A 19,447-nucleotide genomic window follows, 5' to 3' on the forward strand; every position below is an offset into this window, starting at 1 on the left:
GAAAATTATAGTAATAGGATAATGGAAAAATTACAGTTTGTGGAGAATGAAGTCTATTACTTCTACATTTAACAGCCCTGTGGAGAATAAAAACAGCTTTTCTGCAGAAAGATTTGATTTAGTGCCAAAAATTTGAGTTTACACCTTAAAATAAACTGCTAAGGGAGAGTGAAAAATAACCTTTCTTCTTTAAATCCTGTAGCGGAATTAGCTCAAATTAGTACATTTTAGCCCAGAGGTATGGGTTGGGGAAAGAGTGACTTTTAACTGTGGATTTTGGTCCAAGTTAATGGAAAAGCTGGAGAGTTATTTAGGAAGGATAGCTGTTCTAGGTAATTCGTCTGGAAATTTTAAAATACTGACAAAAAAACCCCATAAACTTCTGCTCACATGGGGAGAATTTCACCTTCTTCAAACAGATAAATGAAATCTGATTATTCTGTACAAGAACTTTTTGAGAAATTCTGAAAGGGTACTTCTTATTTTGCATGTATTAAGGCTGTTCTTTTAAGTTATATTTCTGAAAAATAAAGATGAAACAATGCGTCAGTTTCTTAATGTCTGAACTAGTCTTATAGATTTTGATGCTTAGCCCTGAGATACTTAAAACAGCATCAATACATTTGCATTTGATTTCTTTCCAATAAAGACTCATATTTATGTTTTTAATATTGACAACAATGCTGAGTGTATATTTCTTCACAGTGCAACTAAAAGTAGCAATTAGAATTACACAGGTTGCCTTTGCATTCAGCTCATTTGCTTTAGTTTGAAGAAAAGTCTGTAAAAGAAGTAGCTGCAGACATAGGAATTAAAATCAAGCTGTTAAGATGCATCAACATCTGTGTTTTCGAACAAATACAAATCTGTAAAGAAGTACCATCCAAGTCTGATGAGGACTGAGCAGGTAAGTGGATCTGTAGTCTTTGAATAAGGAAAAACAAGATCTTTTGCTGTGCAGGTCGTGCCTACCAGTATTCATACAGAGAGTTTATCTTCCTGGTATTTTTTACAGAGGAACATATTTACTTAACACGGGGTCTTAATCCACTGGGATCCAGGAAAATTGAGAAATCTATAAATGCAAAATTCAGAAAGAAATTAATTCTGGAAAAGTTCTGTGACTACAAGCTGTTTGCCAGTTTTGCCATGAATGCTCCCAGCTCTCCCCACCCTGCTCAGGGAAGCAGACTGAGAAACATCTTCAGGATGTGTCCAGGATTGTGACATCTCTGCTGGTGGCTGCAGGAGTTTTGATAGCTCTACACTGTGTTTGAAAGGTCTTCCAGGACAAGAGGAAAGATCCCAGCTGCCCCATGCAGCCAGACTGTGAGCATTTGTTGGCTGCTGCAGTCTGCTGAGGTACAGGTGTCAAAGCTTCACCTCAGGAGAACAGGTCTGAGGAAGAGCCAAGGCTGCACTTTGGTACAGTCACTTATGGGAGATATCTGAAAGCTGTTTGTGATTGACCAGCAAGATTTACTTCCGTGATGGTTTCTTACGTTCAGTTGAAATGAAAATCTTGGAGAGGCCATGAGTGGCACTGAGTATAAACAGAGGTTAGTTGTAGAGTGTTGTGCGTCTTCGCTGAAAGAAGCCAGTTTTGAACAATATTCCCTTTTTCTTTTTTACAACAGGGCTCCTGTTTTCTTGCCATGAATTGATCACACATCCACATCAGATATCAAAAATCAGTAAATCTGATGCTGGAGAACAGAGTGGCTCAAGAACGGATCCTGGATTTTCAAAAGATGCTTCATGTCCTGACACCTGACTTGAGACCCATCACAAAGCCTCCTCAGCACTTCAGAAAATGTACTGCCTGATATAAAATGTGCAACAGCCAAACATCTTTATTGCTATATGTTGGTTACAATTAGAAAATCTTTGGCAGTTGCTATCACTTTAATATCTGTGTAGCTACAAAATCTAATCTTTTGGCAAGAAACTAATATGACTAATTACATTTTGTGATCTGCATTTCCCCCGAGGTCTCAGTATTTTGTGCTTCCTTCCCAAATTGTAACATAAAGCAACTTCTACTAGTTATGTAATTTGTTATTAATTTAAATAACATGCAAGCTATATTTTGGTTTCTCCAGGGGACAAAGCATCACCATCTTCTTTGACATAATGGAAAAACCCCAAATTTAAAAAATTTAAATTTTAAATCATGTGTTTATAGAAAATCAGCATCAATGCACAAGTTAGACTAGTTTTCACAAGTTTGGTGAAAATGTTTCAGATGTAAAGTTTTAATTGTGTTTGTGTGGTAAGGTTTTGGTAGCTGAGGGGGGCAGGCTACAGGGGTAACTTCTGTGAGAAGCTGCCAGAAGCTTCCCCCATGTCCAATGAAGCCTGTGCCAGATGGTTCCATGACAGACCCACCTCTGGCCAAGGTGAAGCCCATCAGTGATGGTGGTAGCACCTCTGAGACAAGGTACTTAATAAAGGGAAAAAACCACCAAAATATTGATGAGGGAAACATTGGGATTGACCCCAAATGCATTTTTGTCTCTTTTTATTTTGCCTTAGGAACCCAAAATCGATTCCACAAGCCAGAGCTCTGCCAAAAAATTGCAGGTCTGTGCCTCACACCACAGTGCCCACTGTCACCCCTCGTCTTGGGCTGCACTCTCTCACTGTATGTGCACAGCTAAAATTACACAGAAGGGTTTGCTGGAATCCAGAGGGGTCTGACATCTCCTCTGAAAAACCTGCTGATGATTTTAAGATAACAAAAAGCTTTGGCAGCTCAGCTGTTATTAATGGAAGAGGCTCCCTGATGTGCAAGGAGGCAGTTGCTTCCTTGAGTGACTCAGCTGAGGCAAATTCACCTCAACAGCAGCCCTGACCCCAAAATTTTAGCGACCAGAGAAATTGCTTGTGGGTTTTGCCTAACTGCTAGAACTGCCTAACTGAGCTAAAATGCAAGTTACTAAAGTCAGATGAGAGGAAGTCTTCAACAGAGGTTGCCTTTGGTGAATATCTCCATCCACAACATACAAAATCTGAAAAGTTTTGGCTGTTGTCTATCTTCTTAATGTGTGGTGTCTATTTGTTAAGGTCCATTGTTGGGGGAGACCTAAGGACCACCTAGTGTTGAGCATCCCTCTGTAATGAAAGGTTTGATTTCTTTCAAAGTACCACGGTCTTGAAATGAACTACTGATACATGTGGGAGACCATTAAGCCTTGTAACATCATGAATATTTATATTCAAATATCTGAAAGTGACTTATTTGGAGTATATATTATATGAATTAATGTTCCATTTTCAAAGATTTGCTGCTTTTGCCATGTGTATAGTTGTGTCTGTGATCACATAGTGCTTATAGTCATGATCGCATACTATGGCATGTTCATTGCCATAAAATTACTGTATCTTTAGCATGGTAAGTGCACCGAACTCTTGTGTTTGTAGCACTTCGAAGATTATTTACAATTTATTCATTCCAGAACTGGGAGAAGAAAATACAGAGGAAGCATACATTTGTTTCCTGTAGCCTCCCAGAATTTAATATATTTGAAAAGCAGAGTATCTTGCAGCCTGAGGGAAGGCTGGCTCCTCTCAGGTCTAGGTCCCTGTTGATCGTTTTTGTAGAGCACTGGATTGCCTTTTCAGGGGTACTGTAAGTTCTTTGGATTCTGTTGCGGAAAATCTAAAAGTGCTACTATTTTTAAAAGGTACTATACAAATAATATAAATACTATATAAATATGAAAATGTAGTGTTATCATTCATCATCCTGCAACCATTTAATTCATACTGCCACGTCAAATGACTTTTGCACGTATTACCTTCCTGCTAAGCTCCATGAGAGGTCCTATGAAAATGCATTTAATTCTGACAAATCAAACAATCTGTTGCCAAGAAACACAGAGAGCTCTTTTAATAAGCCTTTTTCTATCTTTATGCAATTTAGACAAGAATGGCTTAAATATTTGGTTGAAATAGGTGATTAATAAACAGTTCTGTTGAAAAGTGGTCTCTGTCTTTGGTAAAGGGGTTTAATTTCAAGCATTTTTTGAATCCACAGAAGTTAACTCTCAACAAATTTCTTGTCTTATAGAAAGCCTTTTACACCACATTCTGTAAGAAAGCAAAGGGCTTTAGAGTCTTAGTCCAAGGTATAGGCAAAGCCCAAGCCCCTTTGTTTGCCTCCTGCTAGCTGTAAATAATTTTCATCAATATAACAACAGGTCTTACGTGAGCAGTAATCATAAACCAAACTAAAATGTGGATCTACAGTGCTCTAATGGTTCCCTGGTAACTGCTTGAGTATGCTCTTCTACCCAGCAGTGTGTGCAAGGCATGCAGCCTACTCCTTACTCTTTTTCTCTCCTGAATCTCAAATTTCTGCAGGGTAGGAATGGGTGAGTTCATATGGTCATTCATATAGTCACTCTTGCCAGTCATAAACAGTTGTATGGGGAGTTCATGTTCTTTGCCCTTAAGGTTATATCACTGCCTATCATTTAGTTTGTCTGAGCCCTTCCAGTTATCAGATTCGCAACATGAAACCAGTGAGAGGGTTAACTCACTCTTGCATGGACCTGTGGATGCATGAGTGGATGGATGGCTGGGTGGATGGATTCTGTGGCACTGTGTTGCAGGAAGGGACTGCATGGTCACTCGCATGTTTTGCTTTAATTATGACAGAAAATGTGAAACAAAATGGCATAGTTTTCATTGCAGCTCAGACATACTAGGGTATTTTGCCTTATACTAAATAAATATACTAAATAATATGGATTAAATATATACAGTTTAAAAATACTAATGTTTAAATAAGTATAAATATATTATTTAAGTAAAACCCAACTTCATTAAATACACTAAATACTAAGGTTTTGTGTCAATCACAGTTGGACTCATGAATCTGAGGACAGCTTGTCTCCTGCTTTCATGCTTTTTCTACTGGAATTTCTTTTTTTCTCTTTTAAGTGTGTTTATTTTGGTTTTTCGTCAGAGGAAGAGGTGGTAAGTCAATTCTCTTATAACAGCTGATTTAATAGATCTTACTTTGAAAGTTCTTATACGCTAAACTGATCATTCAAAAAGCTGTGTCAGAAACTTGCAGTGCTCCTGGATAAACTCAGATTCAGATGCCAGTCACAGGAAAAATTAGTATGTACTATCCTATAAAGGACAGTTGAACTGGTATTTATAATGACAGTATCTGCAAATGAACTTTTTCAAACCATTTCTTCCATGATTCTTCCAACATTTCTGTGAAAAAGGATTATCAACAAAAAAAATCATGTTTTTGGTACCTGTAGTGCAAAGCATGCCATTATCATAGAATCATAGAATGGCTTGGATTGGGAGGGACCTTAAGGATCACCTAGTTCCAATGCCCTTACCATGGACAGGGACCCCTTCCGCTAGACCAGGTTGCTCAGAGCCCCATCCAACCTGGCCTTGAATACTTCCAGGGATAGGGCATCCAGAACTTCTCTGGGCAATCTGTTCCAGTGCTTCACCACCCTCACAGTAAAGAATATATTCCTAACTTCTAGTCTAAACCTACTTTCTTTCAGTTTGAAGCCTATTTCCCTTGTTCTGTCCCTACGTGCCCTTGTAAACATTTTCTTTCCTTCTTTCATGTAGCCTCCCTTCAGGTACTGAAAGGCTGCAATTCAGTCACCCCAAAGCCTTCTCTTTTGCAGGCTGAACAAATTCAATTCTCTTAGCCTTTTCTTGTAGGAGAGGTGCTTCATCCCTCTAGTCAACTTGGTGGCCCTCCTCTGGACTCATTCCAACAGGTCAATGCCCTTCCTGTGTTGGGGAACCCAGAGCCGGACACAGCACTCCAGGTGGGGTCTCACCAGAACTATGTTTTTTGTAAGAACATAATAACTTCTTGAAATGTTCCCTTAAAACATTTAGAATTCCCATACAAAGTTTAAATCTTTCTTTGTGCTAGACATGGCATTCAATTATTTTAATTCTTCAAAATCTGTACTGGTTCTAGAACAAGTATTCCAAAAAAGCCAGTGGTGTAACTGCGGAGTGAACTCAGGAACAAACTTAAGGCAACATAGATTTTATGTAATATTCTCTTTGTAAAATATCTTAGCCTCTAGGGTTGTGTATTGGGCCTGGCTGAGATGGAGTTAATTTTTCCACAGCAGCCCTCACAGAGCTGTGCTTTGCATTGGTAGCTATAAAAGGTGTTGATAACACCTGATGGCACAGCATCAGCACTGTCTCTCAACATTCCTTCCCCCCACAAAGGGGCTTGGGGTGAGCAAGATCCAAGAGGGGTCACAAGTAGGCCAGCTGACCCAAACTAACCAAAGGAATATTCCATACCTTATGACATCAGTTCAGATAGAAAAGCTAAGGAAAGGCAGAGGATGGGGGAGCATTCCTTGTTTACAATGCTTGCCTTTCAGAGCAACCATCACGTGAGCTGAAGCCCTGCTTCCTGGGCAATGGCTGAACATCACTTGCTGATGGGAAATAGATAATAAACCTTTTTTTTCCTTTTGTTTGTGCATGTGCAAACTTTCACTTTTGATTCGGTAAACTGCCTTATCTCAGCCTACAAGTTGTTTTCCATCTTATTTTCTCTTCCCTCTCCAGCTGGGAAGGGGAGTGGGCACTTGGTGTTCAGCCAAGGTCAACCCACGGCAGGTCGCCTTAGGCTTTTGTTGCTGTTAAGAAGTGCTGTGGTCTCAGGCACTAGATGGCAAAGTTAGGTAATCTGTACTCATACTATCAGGTCAAAATAAAGGATTTAAAAATAATCTGCAATTAGTCGGGGAAAAAAACAAACAAGCAAAAAAAACCCAACAGCAAATGTCCTCAGTATCCCTGGGATGCAGAAAAGTGCCTGGACGTCCTAGTGGCAGCCCTTCCTTCTCCACAGCCTCTCTAAAAGGTTAAAAGTGTGTTAGCTGTGCACCCCTTTACTCCAAAGGCACAGTACTCCAGCAGAGCTTCTGTGCAGAAAAGCAGCCATCAAGTAACTCTCAGTGGTGGTTTTCAGCCTGTCTCCTGTGGAGTTTACAGTCCTTCTTAGTAGCAGCCAGGGAAAGCACTGTTGTGATGGAGCAAAAGAGGTTATTTAGTGAAATAATCTTAATGCACTAATTGTATTTCCATTGCAAATTACTGCTGGACTTCATTTTTCCTGCTGCCTCAGAGGTTTTGAAACTTTGTCAGGAGCCAGAATGGAAAGGACTCTTCATTGCATCAGTCCTAGTTGTGCCAGTGCCCTGCTCTCCCTTTCCTCTCCTCTTGCTGGTATCCCACTGCCTCTAGCACTGTCTGTTAGTGAATAACAGGACATATAAACTCAGTGTGGACTTATCAGCCATGGAAAACTTGGAGAAAAATTGCACTTTGGTCAGTAACTCTTCCTTGCCCTGTTGCTTCTGGACAGAATCCAGCCTTCACATCAGGTGTTTTTGAGGGAAGGCAAGTGTGTGTGAATTGCAGAGATGGAGAAGAAGGAGAAAACATGATTCTGCCAAATCGGGTTTTTGGAAGGGATGGGAGCTGCTAGAATTAGTTGAGTGGTTTGAAATTCTTAGTGGTGTCTATGGCAGACGAGTCAGGGACTTCAGTGCAGGTATGGGGGTGAGTTGAGCAGCAAATTACACCTATCTAATATTATCGCAAGGCTTTGCAGTCTATACCAAAGATACAAGCATCGGAAATTTGGATGATGTATCTGTATTTGTGCATATATCTATAGATACATGATAAACTTCTCAATATCTCCAATCATTATTGAGAGCAGTGATGAGATCTTTTGTCAGAGGCCTTGGGCAAAACCCATGGAAAACATCCTAATTAAGTGTTGGTCCCATAGTAAGAAGCCCTCAGAAAAGCACATCAGATGTTGCTCTGAGCACTGCTCTTTGGCCAGGCAGTGAAGCAATATCAAGCACAAGATGCTTCTGGAACATCCCAGAAACCATTTTGTAAATCATGCGATCCTGATATTCTGGCAGTTGCAGTTCTATTTCATCTGGATGTGGCTCACTGCTGTCAAAAGCTTAACACATCTTGAGCTTTCAATGGATTTCTTGGAAACATCCTTAGGACTTTTTTATCATTTTAGCACCATGCTTTTTTTCTTCCTGTTTTTGGACCTCCTTGAGATATACCTTGAGGTATGGCCAGGCCTGGTATTATGTTTCTACTGGAGATATGGGGACAGGAGAGATTCCTGAGGGCCAGTTATTCGATGGCATGTGAATGTGAAAGATGTTGCTATGTCTTTCTATGTCTGGAGTTAAGTGCTGTAGTGCCTTTCATGAGGGGTCTGTTATCTGCCTTGGCAGTGCACCGAGCAGAGAGAAACCCTCTAGAAGAATACTCTAGAGGCAGTTTCTTGCTCAAAATTTTTCCTGTGGGACTTTCCACAGCTGGAAAGTTTTCTCTGGTGCATGACAATAATTGCTCTGATTATAGAACAAAACAGAGTGGAAAAAAAATAGGAAGAAATTCTTGCCCCGTTTCCCACACCGAGCATTAACTGTACTGTCTGGCCTTGAACCAAGGGCCAAGAAATAACACGTTACCATGTAACATGTTCAGCTGGGGAAAGTGCTCTGACATTTAAAAGAGATGTTTTAAAATCATCTCATACAAAATTCTGTAGCGGAGCAGCGTGAGCTGGGCTCCTCCCCAGGGGAAGGCAAGCTGGGATATGAGGGCAGCCAGGAAGGGGCCGGCAGGGCCAGGCATTGCTGCCATAGCAGTGTGGTCCCATGGCACCAGAGGCAGCCAAGAGCCCTGACAAATCCCTTCCAAACTCCTGTACTAGATTTTTAAGCATCCAGATAGATCCCCAGGCTACATGTTTAGTACTCTGCTATTACATCTTTTGTTGGGCTTCACATGGTGGCAATCGATAAATGTACTGTCTGTCAGTAAAAATCCTCAGCCAGAAATTGCCTGCCACTGGGATCTGTAATGCATTTCTCCACCAGGAGAAACACAAGGGTATCGTAAGCATTGTATTTTCCTCTTCTCACACCTGACTTCGCGTTGTTTTTAACTGGGAAGATTGATTTCAGCAGCAGGCTCTCACTGCGGTTCATGTTAGAAAGCTTATTCTTGATGTAAAATACACAAAAGAAACTCTAGCAACAATTGCTACTGTCAGTGTTGCTATTTATGACATTAATCAAAAGTTAATGTAATTAAGCTGCTTCTAGAAAGAGGAGTGATCAGCCAGTTTTTGCTATCTGCTTGTTTGGGTTTTTTTCTTAGGGGAGTGAAGTGTCAATATTTATGAAATGTTTCAAAGGGGTGGCTTTTGTTCTGGCTTGTCTGACTTTTCCCAAGATTGCATTAGGGATAGCTAATGTTACTGGTTTGTCTGCACTGATCATTCTGAGGTACTTAATTTGGTCTGTGGTTGACCTGTCCTATGTTTATTGTAAGTTTTTTTAAGTGACTGCTTTTATGACGTGGGACTGATGTTTGTTTCCTTTTTGGGAGTCATTACTGTAGACTGTTAATTGCGGCAATTCTAATCACTTAACTGTTACAGGGAGAAATACATACATATAGACATACATGGTTTAGTAATTGTCTAAAAATGTAGCAAAGGACGTTAAGGGCCAAGATTCTGGATATAAGAACTTAATAAAAATTACTAGTTTAATCAATGCAGTATTGTAATTAGCAGTTGAGTGGTCTTGTTGTTTACTAATACATGGTATTGATTCTTACTTAGACAAACTTTTTTCAATAAAAAAATCATTATGTAAGAATTAGCAGTATTAAGATAAATATCTTTGAAGCAATCGAAAAGGTACTGTGATTATTTTGTAATTCTGAAGGAAGTTACCAGTACCTATGAAGTATATATGGCCTCCAAAGGATCTCTCTCTTTTGAAAATCGTACATGCATGTTCAGATATTATTGGTGACACTACGATGTCAGCGTAAGTATTTTACTGCCCTTGCTGCATTTCTTTCCCATGTTAGATCAAGAGGATCTCTCAGGAGCTCAGATACTTAAGATATTGCATCTGCTGTATTAGGGTCACTACAGGCTTCTATTGGAGGTACAAGCATGCAAGGAGGGTCTGCTTCCATGGCTAATCTAGGGTAGGGCTTGCTCCAGCTATGGGTGAAGTTAAGGAAAGGCTGAATTAAATTTCTGTGATTCCTCTTTTGCCCAGAATTATTTTACAAATGAGCTTGACTCTCTGTCCCCTTATTTTACAAATGAGTCTGACTCTCTGACTCCTCCATGGAAATGAAAGAGTAGAAAAAGGTTTCAGGTTAATCTTTAAAATAAAATAATTCTTCTCCTGGATAAAATGTCACGTTTTATTAAAATACCCTGAATTCTCACTTATAAAACTAACAGTCAAAGACAAATACCAGAATCCACTGATCATATAAGGAAAATTAAACTTCTGTACATGTAAATTAATCTATTATATTTGAAAAGATGTTCTAGGGAGAATGGAATAACTTGAAATCATATGGCCTTATTTAATGGTGTAACCATCGCACCACTTTTTTTCGAATTTCAATTACATTGCTTCTTTAGTCCAACTATCTTACATATTGTTGCAAAACTAAATTGCTAACAGGGCCATTCCCTGTGCAGTGATTGAAAGGAGGATGTTACTGCTGCTCATTCTTACCATAGGATGCAGATCATAGGAAATGATTTGCAGAATCCTTTGAAACATCCTCGTACCTTCTCTGGGGAGTATGGGTATCTTGGGTTTGCAGGGGCTAGGTTTCAGCATTCCTTTATTTACGTGTACAAGTCAGAGATGCTAGTCCACAGATCTGAAATGGTGTATGGCTCCTGGAGAGCGCAAATGAAGGTCCTAATCTTGGGTATGTATGTCAGTCCTCTCATGGGCATCAGGGACCAAGCTGGCAGAGTGGCTGGGTATCCAAATGTTTATGTGTGTGAGATGGCAAGCCAGCAGGCTGGGGAATGATACAGATAAGTTGTTCCAACACATTTCAAACTGGTGATGGAGCAGGGAAATGTTAGTCATCTTTTGCCAGGAAATGTAAGAGCCAGAAACCTCCTCAGCTCTTGGCACAGACAGAGGTGTAAAAATGCCCAGTCTCTTCTCTAGAGTTCTCCAACCAATTATGAATAATTCACACCAGATCAGGAGGGGAGCAGAATTTTGTTCTCAAATACCAAAATTTCAGAAAACTCAGAGAGGAAAAAACCTGAGTATAAATCTCAAGCATGGACTGAGCTCTTCATAAAGCATGTTTCACTCCCAAGTCACAAAGCTGAAAGATTTATTTTTCTACCCAAAACACCACTTGCTGCTGCCATAGAAAAATTGATGACTTCTGCAACGGACTCTGGGGAAGCTGATGGACATCGTTCATTGCTTCCTTCGTAGGTACTGCTAGAGTATGTAAACACTCACCCGGGGGCTGTGCACATTCTTCACATCCACACAGATCCCATGAATCACATAAGAATAGAGGGCACAGAGTTCAGAAGGAAAAAATAATGTCAGCGAAACCATTTTGCCTAACAGTACAGTAAAAGTCAGTTAGCAAAAGTCGTTCCTTTGTAAAGCCTCAGAATAAAGATGACTTTCATGTTTTTGAGATGTTTTTTGGTAAACTTTTTTTTTTAAAAAAGTATTTACTATTTACAAGAACTAGTCTTAATTTTTAGTTGGCTGAAAAGAAATGGTAATATTTGCAGGTAAAAAACAAGATATTTGAAGTAACATAAGGGAGATAACAAACTGATCCAGGGAGGCATTGCTTCTATTGAGGCAAATGTTACCATCTTTATAACAGCACCACTCAGCCCTGAATGTTCTTAGAATTACTTTTTCTTTCTCTGGTAAAGCTGGGCTTACCGAAATTTTTCATTTTTTCACAGCAAATGAGCTCTGTGATTATAAGGGTGGTGGTTTTCACGCTGCACTGAGCATATACTGCTCTGCCTGCTGAGGATTTGACCTTAAATCATTTCACACTTGCCGAAGTTGGAGAAGCGGCAGGGAGAAATGTCAGGAGTTTTACTTACTGTGATTCTGAATTTTGCATCTCTCTTTTTAGAATTGTCTCTTCAGAAGCTAAGTATTATGATTCACTGTGCCAGACTGTGTTTGCTCCTTCATAGCTGTAAGATCAATAGGGGAATTTTATCCCATGATTCATTAACAGAAACAGTTTAAAATCGAGATTTGTGGGAAATCTGTTGGGACCAAATAGGAAAACATGTGCACATACAGAAACAACATAATCTTAAACATTGTCTGCTTTCTTGGTCTTTACAGAATTTACGAGTCTGTGTACTTGACAAAAATGGGAAGATGTCATTTGGATTAGCTATTTTCACAGTTTGTATTGCATGTATATTTGCATGGTACTGCCAATAGAGCTAACTGTTTACATCTAACAGTTCTGAAGAATTCCTAAAAGACATGCTGAATAGCAAAAAACCCCTATTTGTCAGAAAAGGTTGGAGGTATTTTGGTTTTAACCTTCCCTCTGCTAGATATGCAAATATATATGCTGTGTGGTTTTTTATTTGCACTCATAAATTCTTATCCATTACATTTTTTCCTCTGTCATAGAGGATGCCTATTTTTGCTGCTACATCTTATTCTCATTTAGAAGTATGGTATTTTGAAAATCTCATTTTAGAAGGTTAATGCAGGTACCAGAATAGCACAGACAGATACTTTTTCCTCTTATTTTACTGGACATGGAAATACTTTCAAGGACAGACCTTGTTCAGCTGCAAGGACTTTCATTCAACAAGTGAAAATGGACTCCCTCGCCCAAGCCATCTACCACTCCACTTTTTATTTTCCCACCATCTTTACCTGCTACCCACCTCTGGTATAGCTGCACCATGTACCTACACGTTTTCTTATGTATTTTTGGTTGTTTGGTTTTGGTGTTTGTTTTTGTTTGTTTGTGGTTTTTTGTTTGTTTGTTGTTTGTTTTTTTTTGGGGGAGGGAGAGAGGAGGAGAGAGGATAGGCAGTGAAGTGGGGTGGGGTTTTTGTTTGTTTTTTTTTCCCCTCCTCCTTTAATTGCTGACTACATTCCAATTTGGTTGTTACAAAAATTTGCTTTAATCTGACCCAGATTCAATGTCATAAATAGTGCAATGAATATCTGTAAGAGACCACACTACGAAGTGAAGTGGTCAACAAGGACTCCACCAAGGGAAAAAGTCCCAGGAGTCCCTGTGGCAGCTTCCCAAGGAATATTGGATATGAGATGTAGCTTCGGGGGAAAACATGCAAACCCTTCAAAGAACAAAGGTCCTATAGAAAGCTGAGTAAAGTGCTATGCATTGCATGTTGCTACACCACCTACAAGTGCTCTCACAAGGAAAGACAACAGAATTTCAGCCAGTGTGAGCAAAGAGTCTGTCGTTGTGGAAAATATCACTGAGAGGGTTACAAATTGTGCGCTGAATATGAGAGGTACAAAAATAACAGAGGATTGGGATATTTTGATGTATATTTTAACTATTCTTGAATAGAAAATACTACATAACAAAAAATGCTTATATTGCTTAGAAAAACAATTCTTTGATAATTGAGCAGTGACTTGCCTCACAGCAAGAGTCATTTCATCTGTGAAGTCTCAGAGAGACTAACATACAAAAGATGCAGTAAAGAAACACTGTAAGCTGAAGCCTAAGTATGAATGAGGAAAACAGTGTTATTTCTGATTATATAGGAAATATATTCCCTATTAACAATTGAAAAACTCTTTCAAATGAAGGATTAGATTATTCAGTCATGTGCAAGAATAAATTACCCACCAGTACCACACATTTTCTGAAATTAACTGTGAAGCTGTCAGCAGGCAAAGTAAAATTGCTTTGAATATTAAGATATTATTTATAAGACACTATCTGTCTGCTAAAATAACTACATAAACTAATATGGTCCTTTGCCTCCAGGAACCAGTATCAGCATCAGGCAAGACATGATGTTGAGCACATTTGCCCTCAACTGGCCCTACCTGGAACAGTGGTGGCAGACCTGAGGACAGATAGCTAGACAGAAATCAGTTGAGTGCATAAACAGAACTGCTGCTCAGCCTCCACTCTTTGGATCAAAGTCTGGAAAGACCTTTGTTAATGTTGTGCCGAGTAGAGAACAGTCTGTATTCATGCATCTTGCATAGTACATGAGAAAATTGGAGCATAAAATTGAAGAAAATTCACATACCTGACAAAGTAGCATGTGCCTGTTAGACTGATGTCTGAAGACTTCTGACAGACCTACCAAGTATTTGGAGTGTGAAGATGTTTTGTTTCCTTGGTTACTTGACGGTTTTGTTTGTTTATTTTTGATTTTTTTTTCCCAAATATCCTAAGTTAGGTGCCCTAACAGGGAGCTCAGCGTTCAAGAGACCTGTCTGATCTTGGGCGGATATGATACTGCCATGAGATCCTTTCCAACTAGACAGAGTTGCCTTGATGACAGTTTTGTTCCTAAATGCAATGACTGTTTTCAGTGAGTTCCAGGATCTGTTTTCCATGTCAAAAGGTTCATCAAGTTTTAGGAAATATGAAGCATTAATTTGGAGAAGATCCTTCAATGTAAGTCCACTGTGCAACTGCGCAAGGTCAGGAAGCTGTGGCTGATCACAGAATCATAGCGTACACCAAGTTGAAAGGGACCCACAAGGATCATTGAGTCCAAAGCTTAGTCTTGGACAGGACCATCCCCAGGAGTCACACCATGTGCCTGGGAGTATCATCCAAATGCTTCTTGAACTCTGTCAGGCTTGGTGCTGTGACCACTTCCCTGGGGAGCCCATTCCAGTGCCTGACCACCCTGTGGGTGAAGAACCTTTTTTTAATACCCAACCTAAACGCCCCCTAACGCATCTTCAAGCCATTCTCTCAGGTTTTGTCACTGGTCACCAGCGAGAAGAGGTGCAACCTAGATGGGCAAACTGGTCATAAAAGGAAATCAGGTTCAACGAGCAGGACTTCCGTTTCTGCTGGCTGTGACCGATGACTGCATTGTCTTTCAAGTGTTCTTCAAGACTTCCCAGAATAATCTCCTCTATAACTTTACCAAGCACTGAAGTGAGACTGACAGTCTTGTAGTTTCTGGAGTCCTTCTTCTTGGCCTTCTTTAAAATCGGAACAACATTTGAGAGCCTCCAGTCAGCTGGGACCTCTCCCAGCTCTTTGACGATTCTGGGATGAATCCCATCAAGCCCCGTAAATTTGTAGGGATCCAAATGGAGCAGCAGATGTCAACAGGAACTGGGACATTTGATGGGTGACTGGATCAGCAGTGCCCAAAGCTATCTCATATGAGAAAGGCAACCAATTGTTTCTGTCTGACCCATGGGTCTTAGGAGTTTTTTGGACAAAGTGATTTAGGGTTTTTACAGTCCAGAAGATGTAAGGAGTGGATGTAACCATATAAACAATGATGATTCTAATACAAATTATTATCATAAACCTTCACTGTTTTATTAGATTAACATTTCTATGGAAAGAAGGGAAGGAAAAAGCTTCTGTTAGAGAAATAATATACTGGGAAGAGAGGGACAGGTATGGTCAGCACATGCAGGGTCAGAGAAGGACATAAGCAGGGTCTATATGTTGGTAGTAAATGTTCTGTGGAAAGAATTAAACCACCTAGACTAGGTTAAAGGTGGATTCTTGACACTGAAGAGAGGACTTGGAGGCATGCAGGTAAGGAGTAGGATTTCATCCACAGAGATAAAATCTAATGTGGTAGATGAAAGAAAGCCAGTGAAAGGATTTGAAGAGGCATTTGAAGTTTTTAAGACAGCTGAAAATGTATTTTGTTAGATTTAGGCAAATAGGTTTAAACAAGGACAATCTCAAATAAATCCTTCTTAAAAAAAAAAAGTCAGCTGTTTTTTCAGAATAGTCTCATCCTCCTTTGGTTGGAGCAAAAGCTATTGTATGACTTTTGCCAATGAGAAGCTCTCCTTGTATTTTTCCTTCTACATTCCAGATTAAGAAAAGCCTTTGAAAGTATATCATCCCAGTTGCATTATATATTTTATTTTTGACATGTTCAAAGACATTCCAATAAAATAGGAAGCTGGCTGGTGGTAGCTAATTGCATCATAATTTTATTCATAACCACAATGTTGATACCATAATTCTATTTTTTAACTACAGTGTATAATAAAATTTCAATGTAAATGGCCTCATTTGCTCTACTAAATTATACATTAAAGTTCAATGTTAAAAGCTTTAAAGATATTTTTGCATTTATTTTCCTGTCTAAACTGAAGGGTTGACTTAGAATATTTTTCAATTTATTTTCCTGCGGACAAGAGTCCTGATTAAATGCTAGAACACCAGACAATTCCACACATGCCTGTGATGAATTAGGCTCACTCTGAATTACCAGTTTTCCTTTTATTTCCTCCGTAGAGCTTGTACAGTTTGTGTTCCCCTACTTAGCAAGTTGCAGATAAGACAGTAATTTATGCTTTCCACTTCACTTTTAATTTTAATTTATGGTACTGTAGTTGATAACTATAAATCGAAATATCCATCTGATATATATCAATTAAGGACAGAAAAATGTGAAGCACACACAAACCATTCAAGAATAATGATTCCACTTTTATACTGCTACACTTTTTAAAACTTGATTTTTGCAGTGAAGGAGGGCTGCTCAACCCTGGAGCAGAGTACAGTGCTTGGAGCTACCAGCAGTATTACTTGTCTCTTTCTGGTGTTTACTGCAACAGGCAAGAAACCATTGGAACAGATCACTGAGCTAAAGCCTACACTGTAAGAGACCTGGAAGTGCTTTTGGGGTCAGGGTCCATGTTGCAACCACACACCAGGGCATGGCCCAGACCTGTCTCATCCTTACCACACTCAGTATCCAGAGAGAAAAGCTGGGCATTTGAGCCAGATGGATGCAGTGGCCAGATTATCAGTCTTGAGGACCTGAATGAGGAATGTTTGTTGTGGCAATGTGCTCTCCCATACCTTCTGAACCCTTTCCCCAGGGCAGGTGTGATGGTGCACACCACGCAGCAGGGAGTTCCTCTCTCCAGGAAGACCTCTGTTTTAATCCTGAGTGGCGACAGCTCAGTCATTCACCTTCCTGCCTGATAAAATCCACGCTGGAAAAAAGGACTCAGGGCATGACAGCAGGTCTTTGTCCCACATTTTCCATTGGAACAAAGTATGTTAGAGATGGTTTGGAGTCAGAACAGCCATTTTACTACTCCCACAGCTTTCAGGAAAAAGGAACACCAGATCAGGACATCTGAGTAGCAGGAAAGTAGAGGTCTGCAACACTATCCTTAAAAAAAGATTCACTAATATGTATATATATGTCTATCTATCTATCTATCTATCTATCTATCTATCTATCTATCTATCTATCTATCTATCTATCTATCTATCTATCTATCTATCTATCTATCTATCCACCCAAATAAAGTATCTTCTGCCCATCTCTGGATTTGTTCTAGGACTAAAAATTTGACATTAATTTGGCATTAAACCTCCTATATAAAGCATGGTCACAGAGAGAAGTTGCATGAAAAGCAGGAGCCAGAATATTCTTTAACAACTAAACTCAAGTATGTGAAAATTCTGCAAGATTTCAAACCACACAAAACCTTTGGAGTGGATACCACACTTGCAGTGCTGTTCCTTTGTTGATTAGGGTGATGGTCTTGTACATGGAAAGAATGACTGGCACTAAACCTGGAGGTTGATAATAACTATAGTAAAGCAGATGTTTTTATTTTTAATGTTTTACAGAAGGATATTATGAGTTTCTTGCCATTCAGTTGCTGGACTTAGTCCTTTGAATAAATTGCTTTTTGTTCCTTCTATGGTGCTTAATTTCCAGCAGTGGGATTTAGTTTTGTATTTAAATCACTTCTTTTCCCGTCTGTTACTTTATATAATGTTACTCAGTTTAATTTTGAATTTTTGGCATTTTCAGTCTAGGCTAAGGCTGCTATGGGTTTTAAATGAATTAACAAAAGCAAACACAAAGCAGTTCTTCAGAAACTGAATTAAATATCTGGATAAATATTTATATCTTTGATTAAATGTTGTTTCTGTATCTGCAATACAGGATTTGTTTTCATTTAGTTATTACGCAGAAAAGTTGTTTTATGCTTACCCTGGACTCTATGAGTGAAATGGATTCTTTAAACTGAAAAGACTGAAAATATGTCTATCTTGAAGAAGATATCGTGTTGATCCTTAGTTCTGCCTATAGCACAGACTTGATTGGATTCCAAATCAGCATCATTTCATGCTGATGAATTAAAACAAAAACAACCAAAAAATAATTTATTCCTTCTGGCTGGTTAATTTTTTTCTATATTGCAACTTCCATTTCGCTGTTTACATACGATGGAAGGTGAAGAACTTTAGTTGGCAACATTTTAACTCTTGCTTCTCTAAAAAGAAAGGGCATTCTTGAGGCAGAATCTGGGACTTAGCTTTAATTAATGCTGGAAAATCGGCTTTCATTTTAATTATTAGTAGACAAGTGAAAGCTGTGAATTTTCTTTCTGCAAAACCAATGATTTACTGGAAATAAAGCATCCCTTTAGCACCTGCTATTGAAGTCTTTTACTGGATGGGGGAAGAACTTCTTATCTTTTGCTTGGATTGTATGGTTTACCAATATATGAATAATGAAGTACAGAATAATTCTACTGTATGTAAAAGCAATGCAGTGTCTTGTGGAGCAGAAAATAAAGTGTACTTCTGTGCTCATGGAAGGAATCTGAGCTCCTGGAAGGAATTCTTTCCAGCTGCTTTGTTTTAGGTTCCTCTCAGGTAAGGCACTGGGACAAGGATTCACAAGAACTTCTCAAATGTGGTCTCAAAGTAGTCAAACACTAAGATGGAGAATTCTCTAAGAGTAGGTGAATTTTCCTGAGTAGATATCAGCACAAGAATTGATTTCTAGCCTATGATAAAACTTTGCAGTCTCACTGGCATGCACAGCTTTCTACCTTGCAACCAGAACCACTGTGACTGATCAGTCTGGGTGGCATTAGGCAAAAACCCGTACAAAGTTTCAGAATTCAAACACTCACCTCTCTCTCCCATGTGTAATTCTGGCAGACTGTGAAAAAACCAAATATGTGGAGAAAGATGACAAGTGACTATGTACGATTTCATTCTAAAGCTAAACAAGGCATACTACATTTCAGGAAGATAATGAAGCAATGAAGGCTAGGAACAGAAGGTTAATAATAGTATTATTTTGGGCTTAATTAGACAAGAGAAAAACAGCAGGTGGGTTAAAGTGAATATCAACTATTTGAATATCTTGGTTTTTCTAAGTTCAAGTGGTAACCCTAATTAAGTATATCTTTTCTCACCTAAATACCAACAATTTTAATGTCTCAGTGAATATAGGACCATCCCTTTCTCTTGGTAACAAAACTTTATGCATCATTTATGGAAGGAAAGAGAATAATTAATTGCATGATTATAT

At 39.1% G+C, this 19,447-nt stretch overlaps 1 protein-coding gene across 1 annotated transcript in view; it reads left to right on the forward strand.

Moving 5' to 3' along the window:
* The window catches only part of RBM46 (RNA binding motif protein 46), a 43,550-nt gene extending 39,566 nt beyond the window's left edge, over positions 1-3,984 (forward strand). The window contains exon 5 of the mRNA XM_064652298.1: positions 1,638-3,984. Within this exon, the coding sequence (XP_064508368.1) occupies positions 1,638-1,774 (137 nt within the window). The 3' untranslated portion in view covers positions 1,775-3,984. The remainder of the gene's footprint in view (positions 1-1,637) is intronic.
* The last annotated feature ends 15,463 nt before the right edge of the window (positions 3,985-19,447 follow it).

This window comes from Pseudopipra pipra, chromosome 4 (assembly GCF_036250125.1).
Source record: "Pseudopipra pipra isolate bDixPip1 chromosome 4, bDixPip1.hap1, whole genome shotgun sequence".
NCBI classification, from domain to species: domain Eukaryota; kingdom Metazoa; phylum Chordata; class Aves; order Passeriformes; family Pipridae; genus Pseudopipra; species Pseudopipra pipra.